The 17,579-nt window shown below is 39.9% G+C and overlaps 1 protein-coding gene across 3 annotated transcripts in view; it reads right to left on the reverse strand.

Annotated features, from left to right (window-relative positions):
• NUP93 (nucleoporin 93) overlaps window positions 1-17,579 on the reverse strand; it is a 102,841-nt gene that overhangs the window by 81,315 nt on the left and 3,947 nt on the right. For 2 of the 3 annotated variants that reach the window (XM_063109389.1, XM_063109387.1), the window contains exon 2: window positions 4,527-4,719. In XM_063109389.1, the coding sequence (XP_062965459.1) occupies window positions 4,527-4,705 (179 nt within the window). In that variant the 5' untranslated portion in view covers window positions 4,706-4,719. Of the gene's footprint in view, window positions 1-4,526; window positions 4,720-4,844; window positions 5,086-17,579 lie in introns of those variants that run through there. The other variant, XM_063109388.1, reaches the window with a different exon arrangement.

The raw sequence follows: 17,579 nt of genomic DNA on the forward strand, positions 1-17,579 counted from the left end.
CTAAGAAGGCTCTGCCTAACCTAAGATGAAGAATATTTATGACCATATTTTCTTCTAAGAGTTTTATAGTTTCACTCTTACACTCAGGCCCACAATCCATCTGGAGTTCATTTTTGTATATGGTGTGAGATAACTGCCTAACTTCATACTTCTGCATGTAGATATCTCGTTGTCCCAGCATCATTTGTTGAACAGACTATTCTTTTTACCGTGAATGGTCTTGGCACTCTTGTTGAAAAATCAGTTGATCACAGACACAACATGGGTTTATTTCTAGACTCAATTCTATGCCATCAATCTATATATCTTTCTTTATCCCAGTACCACAGTCCTGATTATTGTGGCTTTGCAGTAACTTTTGAAATAGCAAGTGTGAGTTCCAACTTTTTTCCATTCTTTAAAGATCATTTTGGCTATTCTAGGTCCCTTGCATTTCTGTATGGATTTTAGGATCAACTTGTCAATTTCTGCAAAAAAAGACCAGCTGAGATTTTGACTGAGATTATGTTGAATCTGTAGATCAATTTCAGAAGTATTAACATCTTAATATTAAGTCTTCCAATCCATGAACATGGAATCCTTTCACCTGCTTTCTTAAATAAATGATAGAATACTACAGTATATACTTTTCTCTGCCCCACGTTTTTTACTTAATAATATGTCCAGGAATCACTCTTTGGTAGGGTATATTCTTATTCTTTTGTACTACTGAACAGTACTCCACTATATAGATGTACCGCATTTATTCAATCAGTCCCCTATTGATGGACATTTGAGTTGTTTCCTATTTTTACTATTACAAATAATGCTGCAATGAATATCCTTGTGTAGTCTTTTTGCATTTTTGCCAGTATATTTTTGAGATCAATCCCTAGAAGTGGCATTGCTGGGATTGCTGGGTCAATTTTGTTAGCTGTTTCCAAATTCTGTCCCATAGTGAGATATATCTCAACCAGTGATATGTAAGAAGGTATCCAGTGCCCTAAGATTTTAATGCGTACCAGGGTTGAGAACCTGAGAATTTAAAAATTAGCTATTAGAATTATTACAAAAGAAAGATCATCTAAGCAGGTGGCAGCTGCAGGAACGGTGCAGTGCATGGCTTATGTGTTGAGTACGCAGAAACCCTGACGGAGGAGGGTGAGAGAGGACTGATGAAGAAGGTAGGGAATCTAGGGTAGAAATGGTTTTATAAAGACTGTACCAGAAACTTTTCAGTTCCTAAAGGTGGAAAAATCCAAAGGTTCCCTGCCTTCTACCCAACCCAATTCTCATAAGTCAAGCAGCACCCACTGAGCAGAAAGCCACAGAAGCTGGAGTCAAACACTCCAGTCCCAGGAGAGAGGGAAGACAAAGACTGTTCACAGTACATATAGGGAGCAGGAAAAAAGTCACAAGGCCTGGGTTCAAGTCCAGCCTATGTCTTATTGACTGAAAATCTTAGGTAATCACTTTTCCAAGCTTCAGTTTTCTCCTCTGATAAATATGGAGAAAAATCCTTGTCTCTCTCACCTCTCAGGTTTTGAAGACCAGTCAGGAGAACGCCTACGACAGTCCTTGGGGAACTGAAAAGTGACATTATGAATGTAAGGATTCTTACTAAGCTGAATTTGAATTCTGGGTTGGTCACTTGCTATCTGACCTTCCTCAATTATAAAATGGAGATAACACATTTCACAAGGTTATTTTGAGAAGAAATTATAAAATGTGTGTAAAGTGCACGGCATGGTACCTAACAAAATACAAAGTGCTTAAAGACAGTATAATAGTGTCAACACAAGTAAAGTTATAATTTGCTGTATAATTTTGGGCAAATCCATGTTTGTATATGTTTTGCATCAACATGGAGAAAAGTATAAAAAAATAAGCAAATTAATAATACCAGTTACCTTGGAGGATAAAGTTAGGGAAAGAGAATGACTACTAGCCTCTTCTTTGTACAACTCTACATTGCTTGGCTTCAGAGTTTGAATGGAAAAATCCAGTGTGGTATCTCTGACAGGAAAAGAGAGGGATATAATACATGACGGGCACCCAGGGAGAGCTCCATAGACATTAACAGTATTCTCGGTCTTAACTGTGCAATATGTACATGGGTATCCATTCATTTTATTATTTACACCAGGAGTCAGGAAACATTTTCTGTAAAATGCAGATAGTAAATATTTCAGGCTTTGTAGGCCATAGGATCTCTGCAACAACTACTCAACTCTACTGTAGCACAAAAGCAGCACAGACAATACATAAACAAATAAGTGTGGCTGTTTTCCAATAAAACTGTAACAGGCAAGCAGGCTGGATGTGGCTCATGGGCCATAGTTTGCAAATCCCTGATTTACACCTTTATATGAGTATATTATGCATACTCTTCTTTATGTGTGAAACTATTTAACAACTTAAAAATAACAAACACACATGCAAAAAAGCTATCAAATCTGTTCCCTAAAAAGAAAAATCCAACACAGTATATTTAAACAAATAAACAAATTCAGCACAAAACAATTCTACCTTAAACTTGCAATCTAAATTAAAATCTTAAAGAGAATTTTTTTTCAAAACTTATTTCATATAAGAAAATTCTTCCTACTCAGTTCTCTCTTCTGCCCTCACCCTGTACGTACTAAAATATTCACATCACACTTTATGTTTCTGCCTATCAAAAAGATGGAAAAATACAGTCATCAGCCCTTTGGTTTTTTTTTTAGCACCTGCCCCACCCTATACCCATTCTTTCAATGTGTCAACTTCCTCCTCCCTAAAATAATGAATTTAATGTAGAAAAAGATCAGGAAGAATGGAAATTTACAAGAAAGAGAGCATGACTGATAATTGCTACCAAGAAAACATTTTCCCTTTTTGCTCTTAATAGGCTATAAAGCTGATGCAATTAAATTATAACTATAGCAACTCAGCTGGCATTGCAGGCCTTTCACTCCAGCAGCATCTTTGCACACAAGCACAGAACCTGCATGCTCAAGACTGGGGGTAACTGCAGGCAGCCAGGAGCTGCAGTTAAGGAGCCTGTAAGAAGGGCAAGTTAGCAGAAATGTGTATAGGCTGGCTGGGGTGCTGGGGAACCATGTGGGAGAGCAGTTGGCTGCATTTACCTGCAAAGATGGATAGTACAAATCTCTGCCAGGGCTCCTCTGACTTGCCTTTACCAATGCCAAATAGAACCAAAACCAACTAGTATTTTAAAAAATAACATTCTGGGGAGGCCTATAGAAGAATTTCCCCAACATCCTTACTGACTTGACAGAGCAGCCAAAACATTCAGCAGCTCTCAAAATTAGTTGGAAAAAGAATGTAGCCCACTCCTACATTATACTCCTTGACATTTACTAGGTACCTAAAACAAACAACAGCATTTAGGTCTTTCTCAAGTTCAAGGAATAAAGACTGAGGAGATGACTGACGATTTCCCATATCTCCTGCACAAAATCTAAGTGACATTCCAGATTCACCAAGGGCACCCTCCTACCTCCCATGGCCCTTCCATCAGGGTTACAAAGAGCATACGCTCTGGAGTCTGCCTTGCTGGGTTTAAATCCTGGCTCGCCACTCACCAGCTGTGTGATCTGAGAGAGTTATCTGCCCTCTCTGAGCCTTTGTTGCTTAACTGTAATATGGAGATCACAGTCCTAATGTTGGTTGTGAGAATTAAGCAAGAATCTTAAGTCTAGCCAAGTTTTTGAAACACAGCAAGTAACCAGTAAATCACATTTCTTATGAAAAGCAGCATGTTTTTTTCTGCCCCACTCCCCAAATTATAAGCACCTTGAAGGCAAAGACTATGTCTAATTCATGGCTGTAGCCCCAGAAATGGTGAAGGCCTGGCATAGTGGGCACCCTAAACATGCATTTGTGGAATCAGTAGCTTAATTGATACTGTGTGGCAGCAGCAGCCACCGGCCCAGTTAGTCAGCACTTTTCACCAGCTGCACTCTCATGGGGCTCACCCACTTTCCCTTTCTACAATCAGCTAGGAGGCACTGTATTTCCAAAGCCTTTCAGAGGCAGCCTCTGGGCTCACTGACAATAAGCAGGCAGAATCATTCCTCACTTAGATGGCTTCTTGTCACTGACTGCTCATCACTTTCTTCCAAGTGCTCTTAAAAACTCTGCTCATCACTGAGTGCTCTCTGACTTTGAAGGTAACACTTATCTGCATGGCCCATATTTAGTACCATACTTAACCAGAGCCATTTATGACCCAACAGTTAGCAAACCCAAGCGGGAACTACTGTGACCAGTTTCTGCATGATGGAGCTCTTCTGCCGCCTCCCACCCTGATCATCTCTGCCTGTGATATGGCTCATAGCTTGGTCAGGCAGATAGGCTGGAAAGCTCAAGAGGCAGGGAGACAGAGCAAGGCTACTGACCTGTTCACAAAACCTCTCTGAGTTACTGAAAATCTGGCTCGTGACTGTGATTCACAGACTACATCAGAATTCAAGGCATGAAAGAAGAAACTAATCCTGCCCCCAACCACCCAATACCAGTGCTGCCTCCCCACTAGTACTCACGCCTTGACATCTGCTGTCTCCTGGGACGTGCGTGTGAGGGTACGGGAACGCAGGCGCTCGCCCGCCTGCTGGATCTCCTGTAAGTTCCGTTCCACATGGGGAAGCTCTGAGATGCCCTCAGTCTCCGCAGCAAGCTGTTCAGCTTGCTGAAGGAGCTCACCAAACCCCTCAGTATCCATTGGAGATGCAGAACCTAGATGGGAGAGAAAAGAGAGGAGACCTAAATCAAAAGAAAGATAGGCTTCAAACACTGCCTGAACTGTTACAAGCTTAAGGAAACACTAGTACTTTTTGTAAACAGACAAGGAGACAGCTCACCAACAAGCAGGATTTGTTCCTGAACATAGCCCAAGAACAAGCCTGACAGAGAAAATGAGTCAGACTGTGAAGAAACAGATCATTTCTGTTCATACTGAGCCCCAAGATTGATTTCTGTCACCAGAACAAAAGCAAAGATATTAAGCCATAGGCCAGCATTCCTGCCTCCTCCCACAGACCCAAAGCAGATAAGGAAATAGAAGCCATTGTGGCAACCTCTGAGAAGCTTAAAGAACAATAACCCTGCACTCCTATTTCTCCACCCATCTTAGAAAAACACCACCACCCCAAGAGTGCCGGACAATTTATAGGGCCTTATCTCATATGATCTTCACAACTGAGTAGACAGAAAAAGCAACTCCAGTTCAGAGAAGCTCAGTTACGTGCCCAGAATACTCTCTGCTGCAATTTGGCTGAACTGAGACCAGAACACCACAGATCATCTTCTGCCTAACTGCCTCCCCCACTCCACCCTGTGTTATTCTAACACACCTGCTCCTTCACTAACATAAGACGTTCTTTTTTTATTTGTTTCTGAGTCTCCATTCACATATTCTTTAGCTTACAAAGTTACTGAGGAAAGAGATACATGTCTGCTTGTCATATATGACATTCAGGATTTAATAATTCCTATACTTACTACTTTTATAAATACCATTACTACTAACTATATATAAATAGCAGCTGGCATCTAGACCATGAATATTAGCAAAACCACTTATTTCTCCAACAATCGATCAAGAAAAGCCCTACGAGGAGTGGTAATATTTAACAGATATTACACATTTATGAATATTATATATACCATCCTTGAATAAGGTTCTTGACCAAGAGAATGTTATTTTAACTCCTACCACTATTTAAATCAAAAGAAAATAAAAAGTATCATCATCATTGAAAAATTTACATTGCTAAAAGGTTAAGAACAAAATTATTTATTTTAAAAAAGAACATAATTCTTTAAACAGCTGTTGTTGATTTTGCTTTTGTTTTAAACTCATGGCTTCTATTGCATATGTAAAAACCCACTGGTCTGGAATTGTAGTCATGTTAATGTAATACGTAATAATATTTCAGCTATGAAGCATAGGATGATAATGTTAAAAGGGCACTGTTACCACCATAAATCCACAGCAGGAGAATAAGGACTTTTTAAAATGAATATTAAAGGACATTAACTTTAAAAGCAAGGGCACGAGGGCCGGCCCGTGGCTCACTTGGGAGAGTGTGGTGCTGATAACACCAAGGCCACAGGTTCGGATCCCTATATAGGGATGGCTGGTTAGCTCACTTGGGAGAGCGTGGTGCTGACAACACCAGGTCAAGGGTTAAGATCCTCTTACCGGTCATCTTTTTTTAAAAAAAAAAAAAGAAAGGGCACAAGGTTAAAACAAAAATAGCTTAGTTGCAGTAAACATGAAAACATTTTGGTATTCCTTATGAAGTTCCAAGCTGGTTTTAATCTTTAATAAAAATTCACATACACAATAACTGCTAACCTAAATTTTCTAAGCATTGTAATTTTTTTTGACTGAATACAATAATACAATCTTTACCTGTGGGAAAATGGGGATGGCAGAACTAGGAAGGTATTCTTAGGGACAGAAGTAGAAACAGAAGAATATTTTTAAACAACTAATTCTGCCTGATGAAGAAATGTTTTTCCCCAGAAACGTGTACGGCTGATGACATTCTACTAAGCACTAGAAACATGGTCACTCACCAGAAAGAAGAAAGAAAAGCAAAATGCTGCCTTTTCCTTCCATTTTTTTTTCTACTCTAAGATAAAAACAATTTTTCTAACAGGAAAAGGAAATCCTTTTTTCCATAAGGAAAACTTTGGAAGTCCTTAAATTAACTGAATGAAAGAAAACTTTTATATGCTTAAAGAAAAAGATGAAGAAGGAAAAGAAAAAGGCAAAAGAAAGAAATATGTCTAACATTTCACTCCCTTGTCAGACAAATTCAGACAAAGGAAATGCTCAACTCCTCAAATGATCAGCCCATACAAAGATTTAGGGCAATGAATTTGAGTGTAATAAATGCAAAATAAAAATCATTATTTACTTTAACATGGTTCAATAAAGATTTTTTTAAGTTAATTAGATAGAATTATTTTGACCATGGTAAAATAAAGGTTGAATCTCTAAACAACATCCTAAACTTAATATGCCCAAAACTGAGTTCTAAACTTTCATCTACAAAACCTGCCCCTTGGCCTTCTCAGCATGTGGAGGTTCCATTATTCAGTTGCTTGGGCTCAAACCCTTGAAGGCTGCCATGGCTCATACCCCACATCCAATCGGCCAACAAAGCCTTTCAAATCTTCCTTCGAAATGCATCCAGAATCTGCTTCTTCCTACCACCTCCATCTAGCCACCTCCCTCCATCCTCACCTCTTCCCTAGATTCCCTCAGCAGCCTCCCTCCCAGACCTCCCCTCCCCACTTTAGCCCTTGCCTCAGTCTATTCTCAACCTAGCAACCAGCGACCCTTTGAAAGTCAGTCAGATTCCATCCCTCCACTGCTTAAACGTCTTGTATAGAATGAAGCCCTATAGAAGGGGCCCCACCTCCGCTTCCGACCCAGCACCATTTCCACTCCTTCCCTGGGCTCCTGCCACCCTGGGGCCTCCTTGCTGGTCCCCAATGGATCAGGCACATTCCTGCCCTAGAGCCTTTACATGCCCAGTTTCTACTGAAATGCTCCTCCCCCAGATCTGCTCATGGCTGATTCCTTATCTCTGCTTCAGCTCAACTGTCACCTTGCCTTTGAGGCCAACCTAGAACACACTATTTAAAAGTACAAACCTCCTCCAACCCCAGTGTCACCTCATCTCATGTACTGTCTGTCACCTCTGCTAGAATGTAAACTGCACAAGGACAGTGTTTTGTTCACTAATGTACCCACAAGATCATACAGTGTCTGGCACATAGTAGTTGCTCATTTTTTGAATGGACAGGAGTTTTATTCATCTGTCTGTGGAGAGTCTGTCCTTCTCATAAACTTCCTGCACTCCCCTGCCATATCGGCACCCACTAGCAAGCAGAGACCTGAACAAAAACATTCCCTTCTGACTACCCACTGATAACATTTCTGAGGCTACACAGCATAAGGCAGAGACAGCATAAAATGGCATAAATTCAGATCACACTCGGTGCAGACTCATGCTTTCCCTCTAAATACCCAAACAAAAACCAGTAGTATTTTAGAATAAACAGCCAAGTCTTCAGGTGAACAGAACAACAACAACAACAAAAAAAAATAGATACACATAGAAAAAATTTTGCTATATAACTTCAGGGTAGAAGTACAAAGAAAATAAGCTTGTTCCATGTCATCTCCCTGCGAAAAAAGAGAGACATGTATACAGTACCATATTTGGGAAAAACTGGATCTGTCCTGCATTATAACTCAACCAGTGGAAATTAACTTTACAAAAAAAGTTGTTTTAAAGTTTCCAAATCTATACTTTGATGTAGTCATCATCCCACTTCATTAAAACTTTTCAATTTATGGTTGATTTCATAAATTTAAGGTCTATTTTTATCCCCTCCACAAAATAAATATCAATTTAGTCATAAAATATAGAGGTTAAGTCATTAAATCAATTTTGACTCAAGATACTGAAAACTGATCGTGAAAATAATCTCACTAGCTTTGCCCAATAGGGAGAACTAAAATGATCTGCAAGGGCAGTGGCAGGGACTGAAGTCCAAGCTTTGTGTTGGAAACTTCTGGCCATGCAAAGACTGGACACTGGCTGCACCCTTGGGGAGCTATGGAGGAGGGAGTAAGAAGCCACACAGAGAACCCACAGAAGTGAGAACTGGAACAGTCAATGCAGCAGAACTGGGGCTGGACAGGAAAAGGCCAGCAAGGACAGACTAATAGCACTGGGACTCCTCTATGATAGCAATGACTTAGCCTCTGGTCTGTGATCATGAGAGGCCTTTGGCAACACTGACAGGCATTTCGAAGAGCTGCCCAGGGTACCAGGGCCCAGAGTAACAAATTGCTCTTCCTGTGCCACTTGGCAGAAGCCCTTCTGAGCCTCCACAGACCTCCTCAACCACCCAGGCAACTGAGAGCCTTAAAATGATGGGCAAACTTATCACTGCTGTTAGAAGGCAAGACTGGTTACCCTTGTGGGGGCATGAGGAAGGCTTCTAGGGAGCTGGTAATTTTCAGTTATTTGATCCGAGTTCTGGTTAACAGTGTGTTCACTTTGAGAAAGCTCACTGATCTAAACTCTTATGATTTGCGCCCTTTTCTGATTGCTCATCATACTTCAATAAAAAAGTCCCCCCCAAAACAAAGGATAATGACCCACTATTTTCCAGAAGTTGAAGTAGGACACCCCACTATGCTAAAAATAAGGAATGCTCTTAGTGGGAAGTTCCCATGATCTAGATCTCTTCATCACACCTAGAGGATGCCGAGCAAATTAACTAAAAAGAAATTAAATCTGTGGATTTAGAGAGACAGCTGCTACCTAGAACTAAACCAAGGGTTGGCCAGACTTCCATTTCCTCATAGTGGTCTGCATTCAGTTGTCATTCTCTGTCTAAAAAAACATCCCCTATTGGGGCACATCAACAGTCTTAAATGAGAGAAAAAAAACCCCAAAAAACAAAAATGCGTATAAGGTGAAATGAACTAAATGTAAAGGAAGAGCAAAAATACATCAAATAATTTCAGTTCACGTGCTATTAACATGTAAGTCAATTATTAAAAATATGGTCATTTCCACATTCTCAATAAACCTAGTTAAATATTTAATCAAGCCAGAAGAGTACATACTTAAATATTCAAACTGCTGAGTACTTCTAAACCATTTTAAATCAGTATTCTCAAAGAGTGCCCCCTTCAGGATTTTGCAGGTGGTCTGAATCTTAGTCTCTTACAGTATTCATGCTTAGTATATTAAAACGTCTATATGCCCGTTTTCTGGTATTGATTATTAGTTCTTTGGTTTTTTTTCTTTTACTTTAAAAGCCCCAGCCACAAGTAGAATACCTCTTTTCATTTACCCGGGGCTTGTGGACTCCCAAGTTGGAGAATCAGAGTTCTTTAAAGACCACTGGGTCATCCCAGAAATGGCTGTTACTCACTATTTCTCTTGACTTAAGCCTATGTTACTTCCAGGATATTCTCCAGAAAATCAGAGCCTTCAGAGCCTCAAAGCTGACATGAAACAAAGAGAAAGAACCTCAGAGCCATCCATCCTAGACCTGCCTGCCAAAGCCTTGTCCAGTTTATAGTCTTTGAGGCTGGTATCCTAGGGCAAGGGTCAGCAAACTTTTTCTATAAAGGGACAGGTAATGAATATTTTAGGTTTGTGAGACAATCTCTGTCACAACTACTCAACTCTGCCATTGTAGATTGAAAGCAGCCACAGATAATATGCAAACAAATGAGTGTGACTGTGCCCCAATAAAACTAAGATGTACACTAAAATTTAAATTTCATATAACTTTCAGTTGTCACAAAATATTACTCTTCTTTGGATTTTTTTTTCCAACGACTTAAATATGTAAAAACCCTTCTTAGCTTTTATTTGGCCCTCAGGCCACAGTTTGCCAACCCCTGGCCTAGGGTATCTGAGCTAGACCTGATAAGTAAATCCTGGTTCAGTGCTCACTAGTTATGTGCCTCTGACAAAGCTACCCTCAGTAGGCCCCAGTAGTGAAAACATTGTTAAAAAAATTAAACAAGTGACTCAATAAGCCTGTTACCATTCCTCTTCCCTCTTTAAACTGTTTATTTGGAGAGTATATTTGGCAAAGAAATCTGTTTTGCAAATGATGAAATTTGTCCTGTAAACGTTCTTTTGACCTAACGCACAGGATGATAGAGGAAACACACTGCCTTCTTCAAGTATAATGCAATATATTAAACCCATGTTATTTTCCCTTTTCATCACCACAATCCAAATAGCCCAGTTATGAGAGAAATACAAAGGCCTGAGAAAGAGATAAAAGGATAAAGACAAGGCCATCTGTCTCTTCTTCAGTGTTAAGGGATCTCTCCATTCACTGACTTACACAGGGAGATGACACCAACAACTTTCCCTGCAGAATTTCAATATAATCAAACAATACTTACTACCATTCACTGAAGAATTCTAATTTTACTACAAACCCAAATATTGTCTCTTTCAACTGCAAAGATCCTGCAACCTAATAAGATCCTGCAATTTGTACTGCTATGTTTTTTTGGATGTTGTCAAAGGCGGAGATTTTATATATACATCAGAGGAAATAACTGATGTTGCTATTTACTATACCTTTTTCTTCCAAATGCACACCAAACAATGTTCTTCCTTTTTTTTCAATTATCTTTAAATTTTAATATGACAAGAAAATAAATTCCAAAAAAATATTTTAAACAGAATGGGTAAGTAGAAGATTGGACTTTGAACCTGAACACCTGGTTCAAATCCAGATTGTTCACTTACTAGCAGAAGGTGGATCGATTTACCCGAGATAAAATTCTCTCCATCTCAATTTTCTCATCTATGAAAAGATGATAATAATCCCCTCAAAAGATGATAATCTCCTTCAAGGGGGTGTTGATACACATAAAGTATTTTATAAACTCTGCTGATTTACATCACTGTAAAATGCTATTTTAGCTTTTTTCCCAAAGTTGCCAATTTGGCAGCATTTTATCATTTAATTATAAACATCTCTGCTTCAAAAAATCTTCTAGTAAACATTTGGTACTATATTATAACTTATTTAGTCACAACTTTATATCATTCAGTAAGAACTTCTGGAATACAAATTTTCAAATGTTTATCACCCTCCATCAAATATGATTTTTACAAATTATTATATAACAGCCCCCCCTCATCCGTAGGGGACACGTTCCAAGACCCCCAGTGGATGCCTGAAATCGCAGATAATACCAAACCCGAATGCAGTCAATCAGAACACATTTCTGTTCATGTCTTCCACCCACAAATTTAATGCCTTTTCCATCTTAACTAAGCACTTAAAACACACTGTGGTCATAACTTTTGCAGCTTGAGGTGCAACAGCAAAACTAGCACAAATTTTTTTCCTTCTTCACAATTCCATGGATAAAAGATTCGTTCTTACTGGATAAAAGATTCATTCTAACTGTAGCTTGTAGCAACCTCGGCATACAATTTTTCTTTCCTTACTAAGTCAAGAACTTTTACTTTTTCACTTAAAGAAGCTCTTTACAGCTTCTATTTGGAATGTCTGAATTGCTGGCATCACTACTCTTGCACTTTGGGGCCAATATAATAGGGGTCGCTTGAACATAAGCACTGTGATACTAGGAGAGTAGATCTGATAAGCAAGACGGCTACTAAGTGACTATCAGGCAGGTAGTGGAAATTCTGTACAAAGGGATGATTCAATGTCCCAGGGGACAGTGTGAGATTTCATCACACTACTCAGAATGTGCAATTTGAAATTTATGAATTGTTTACTTCGAAAATCTTGCATTTAATATTTTCAGGCCACAAGTGACTGCAGGTAACTGAAACCGCAGAAAGTGAAACCGTGAATAAGGAGGGACTACCGGAAATCTAAATTTCCACAATGAACTTTTGATTCAAAAGAAATTTAGCATTTAATTTCAAGCAGAAATCCTGCCCTCAGCCTTCACGAATCAGACTATGACATATGACAGCATTAAAACACAAAAATAGTGTTCAACATTCAGCACCAAAGATTAATGAGAAAAGCCTCACTCAAGATATCAAAAGTTTATTAATGGTTCTCCTCTTCTCTTTTCTTTTGAATATATAAACTATGGTTAGAGGACACTATCATTCCAGTTTTTACTGTATCTGTCAGCTGTCAATTACAAAAACAACCAAAAAGAAAATTACATCTTGAAAGATACTACTGTTTCAGATGCCTCTGGATAAAGGGGAAAAGGATGATAAAAAAATTTGTTTTTGGATAATTATTTATATTCCTGTAAGACTAAGAAAAACAGAGTTAGCCCTAATCATTACTCAGAAGGTAGAATTCTGCAGAAAACAAAGAACTAAAATAAATTAATGTAGACAGAAAAGACAGACCTGGGTGATTTAGTAGCAGTACGGCCCTTGATGACTGTTTGCATAAGGAATGTGTAGTATCAGCTTTCCTTATATATAAAACATCACTTGTATTATTTCATCTGCAATGAGCAAAGAGACATGACCTGGCATCACATAGAAAAACAAATTATCCACCTAAGGAACTTTCTGATAAACCCTTAGCTGTCCAGTCAAGTAGAAGGCCAACCCAGGAAAGAAGAGCTGTGGACTCCAGCCTGGCTCCACCCACATCAGCCCTCTGACCCTGGGGCTGGATCCTCTCTGGATCTTAGTTGCACTACCAATGAGATGAGAGGGTTGTCTCAGATGATTTCTAAGGGCCTGCTCACCATGAAAAATCTACAAATATGACACATTTTAATTCGGTCTTTAAACTCGTTTTATGCTTCCTTGAAAGGAACAGTCCCATCTTAGTGGTAATGGAAATTATTTGTACACAGAATCTTAGGAATGACACTGGCCCCATCTTACAACTGGCAAAGAGGGGCAAATCACCAAGTCTGACCCCCAAAGGCCTTTGGTTCTGGGTCTGGCTCTTCTCTCTAAAACAGTGGTTCTCAACTGGGGGATTCTGCCCCCCCGGTGACATTTGGCAACATCTGGAGACATTTTGGGTTGTCACAATTTGAGGGCAGAGGTGTACATTACATGCATCTAGAGTATAGAGGCCAAGGATACAGCTAAACATCCTACAATGCACAGCACAGCCTTCAATAAAGTATTTGGCCCAAGATATCAATAATGCTCAGGTTGAGAAACAGTGCTGCAAACTAAGGAAGGCTTCTTGGCCTGAGGGCCATGACATCAGCATCAGAGACTCTAGGAACCCCCGGAAGTATATGCATATTTTTATTAATAAAAGAAAGCACTACAGCTCTTACCAGTTTCTAAAAATAGTCTGGATCCCCCTCCCCAAACAATTTAAAAACCACTGTATATACAGAATTATCCTATTTGGGTTTTTTTATGGTGGTATTTTCATACCCTGGTGTACCAAACAGCAATGGAAAAGATCAAACTACAGCTACTTGGAACAACATGGATGAATTTCACAGACCAAATGTTGAACTAAAGAAGCCAGATACAAAAAAAGAGAACATACTGTAATATTCCATTTACACAGATCTTAAAAACAGGAAAAACTAATCTATGGTGCTAGAAATCAGAACACTGGTTATCCTTGGGGGTGTGGGGGGTGCTGAATGGGGGGAAGCACATCAGAACTTTCCAGATACTATGATCCCCCAAAACTCATATTCACATTCCCTAACACCCAATGTGATGGTATTTGGAGGTGTGGCTTTGGGGAGGTAATTAGATTTAGATAAGGTGATGAGGTTGGGCTCGTAAGGATGGGATTAGTACCCTCATAAGAAAAGACACCAGAGAGCCTGCTTTCCCCCACCAACCCCTCCTTATGTACCAACACCAAGGAAAAGCCACATGAGCTCAGAGTGAACAGCAAGAAGGTGGCCATCTAGAAGCTGGAAGAGGGCCCTCACCAGAACCCAACCATGCTGACACCCTGCTCTCAAACTTCCAGTTTCCAAAACTACAATAAAATAAATTTCTGTTGTTTAAGCCACCCAATTATGGTATTTTGTTATGGTAGCCTCAGCTAAGACACTGGGGTATTAGAAATGTTCTACTTTAGTATCTTAATATACAGTGGTCACATGAATGAATAAATCTGTAAAATTTCATTGATATGTAACATAAGATTTGTCCACAAACAGTTTTTAGAAGGAATAGCAAGAAACATAATATTAACACAACAAAATACTTAGTATTATTTCTGCAGAGCAAAGCTGACGGGAGATTTTTACTTTTCATTTTATACTCCTGTCAATCTGAATTATATTCTATGAGTATATGTGACCTTATATAACTTTTAATAACTTGTTAATTTTTATAGTGCTCTAAATTCCTTACTTCAGAGTGTTTGGTCTCACCACTGCTGCTGAATCCTCAATGGCAATTACTGTCAAATCCACACCTGCCCCATTCCACTCAAACTCCAACCCGGAGTTTCCAGGCACCACCTGTGCATTTCCTCTCTCGAACACCTTCCTAGTTGTTACCCCCACCTATTACCCCTACTTTATCTCAAAATGCTGTTATCCACCCCCAATCACCACCACCACCACTGGCTGCCCTCCCCAACTCCTCCACTTCTGACCCCTGGTTTCTCTCACTCAGGTTCTAACTGATCCTTTTCCTTTGCATCTGTGCATGACCTCAGATTGCTTACTTACCAGTATCCATCACTCTCCAGACTCAGAAACCAGACACATGTAGATACATTTTTTCAGAGCAAGCAGGTAGGTATTCCTCTTATCCAAAGTTTTGCTACTCCCTAATAAAAGCTCAGGAAACCATGGGCCGGCCCGTGGCTCACTCGGGAGAGTGCGGTGCTGAGAACACCAAGGCCTCGGGTTCGGATCCCATATACGGATGGCCGGTTCGCTCACTGGCTGAGCGTGGTGCTGACAACACCAAGTCAAGGGTTGAGATCCCCTTACCGGTCATCTTTTTTTTAAAAAAAAAAAAAAAAAAAAAAAAAAAAAGCTCAGGAAACCAAATACTGTAGATTCAGATAACATGATGTTCCTCAGTACTCATTACATAAACAGATTTAGACAGCAAGGGATACTTACATTTTTGCAATGCCCTCTAATTGCTACTTCCATCACCCTCACTATCACACAAGGTTAGACCACCATTCCTTTAAGCCTAAGTCCTTGTTAGATGGACTTCTAGCCCTTCCCACTTCACATCACATTGCTCTAAGACCATCTCAATTTTTCCAACATCACTTTCCTATGTTGCTCCTGCTCAAAAGCCTTCATTGTCTCCCATTCACGGGGATTCAAATGAGGTACTGCTTTTGACTTCCTACCTCCCAGAATACACCCTGTGTACTAGTCACCTGATACTCTGTCCCTGACCAACCCTGTACATGCCCTGCTCTGTGCTCTTGCTCATGTCATTTTTCCCAAACAGAAACACCTACCCAACCTGCTGCTGCACACCTGAGCTCCAGCCAACTCCTCCACTCTTTAGCTGGGTGACTTTGGGCAAGTTAATTACTCACTCTGGGCCTCTTCTGTGAAATGGAAAAATAATTGTACCTCCCTCACCTGCCACATAGTTACCACTCAGTAAACATTAGCTATTATCCTTACCATCAATTCAAATCTTACCTACCAGTTTTCCTCAATACCCATCCTACAGAAATTTCCCAATCTAAATTCCTTTCTACTCCATTCATTTATTGCCTGAGAGCGGGAATGACAGCCACCATTTCCTGAGTTCTGGCTATGTTCAAATCCCTGCCATGGGCTTTACTTGTATAATCTAATGTCACCTTCATGGCAGCCCTCTGGTGTACAAACCTACTCTTCTCCCTGTCGTCTTCTTCATTTCAGTAAATGGCACCTTCACGCTCCAAGCTGCTCAGTCCTAAAGCTTTGGCACTGTCCCTGATCTCTTTTCTCATACTCTAGCAATTCATGTCTACACTAAATTTATTCTTAAAATATATACATGAGTCAGACCCACTTTTTGTCTCTTCTACCATTACCATCCCAGTCCAAGCCACTCTCATGTATCCCATCTAGGTAATACAGTAACCTCCTGACTGGTCTGCCTGTTCTTACTTTGTCCCCTCCCGATTCCCAGTGTATTCTCTCCACACAGCAGTGGGAAGAAGCCTTTGAGAATGAGGCTCTACCTTTCAACAGCTCCCACCACTCACAGACTAAAATCCAAAGTCTTTACCTTGTGCTGTGAAGCCTACATGACCTGTCCCCTGCCCAACACTCTACCCATGACTTTGAGCTTCACCCATAAGGCCTCCTGTTCTTCTTCAAATACACTAAAGACACTGCTACCCCAAGGATTTTGCATTCAGTTTCCTCTGCACCTGCAGGAACATTCTCCCACTAAATATCTATAAAGCTCACCCCCTTTCTTTATATGGGTCTCTGCTCATAGGTCTCCTTTTTAAAGAAGCTTCTAAGAACACCCAGCTAAAGCAGTCCCACTGTCCATTCTATGACATTTCCCTGTTTTATCTCCTTACTAGCACTTATCAACACCTGGCATCATATGTATTTGTTTATTCATTTATTGTCTGTCTCCTAACAGACAGACATAAGCTCCTTGAGTTGAGAACCTTGACTTGTTTGTCCATAGCTCCATTCCTTGTGCATTGAACAAACAGTACCCAGCACATTGTAGATCCTCAATAAATATTTGTTAAAGGACGGAAGGACAGAAGAGAGGAAGGGAGAGAGGGAGGAAGATGGTGCTATAACTTCGGTGGACCTTACAGAACAATGTAGGAATTTAGAAAATAGGCACTGAACAAACAATACCCAGCACACTGTAGATCCTCAATAAATATCTGTTAAAGGACAGACAGAAGGAAAGAAAGGAGGGAAAAAGATGATGCTATAACTTTGGTGGACCTTACAGAACAATGTAAGAATTCAGAAAACAGGGAGACATTAGAGATTTTTTGCAAAGTTTGAGGAAGGTTATTCTGGCAGTTGGCAACTATGTATATTGAGGATGAAGCTACTGTTTGAAGGCACTGCTGAAGTTAGAAAAAGCGTAAAACAAAACGTTCCAAGCTCTAGGCTACTT

This window comes from Cynocephalus volans, chromosome 10 (genome assembly GCF_027409185.1).
Source record: "Cynocephalus volans isolate mCynVol1 chromosome 10, mCynVol1.pri, whole genome shotgun sequence".
In the NCBI taxonomy this organism is placed as follows: domain Eukaryota; kingdom Metazoa; phylum Chordata; class Mammalia; order Dermoptera; family Cynocephalidae; genus Cynocephalus; species Cynocephalus volans.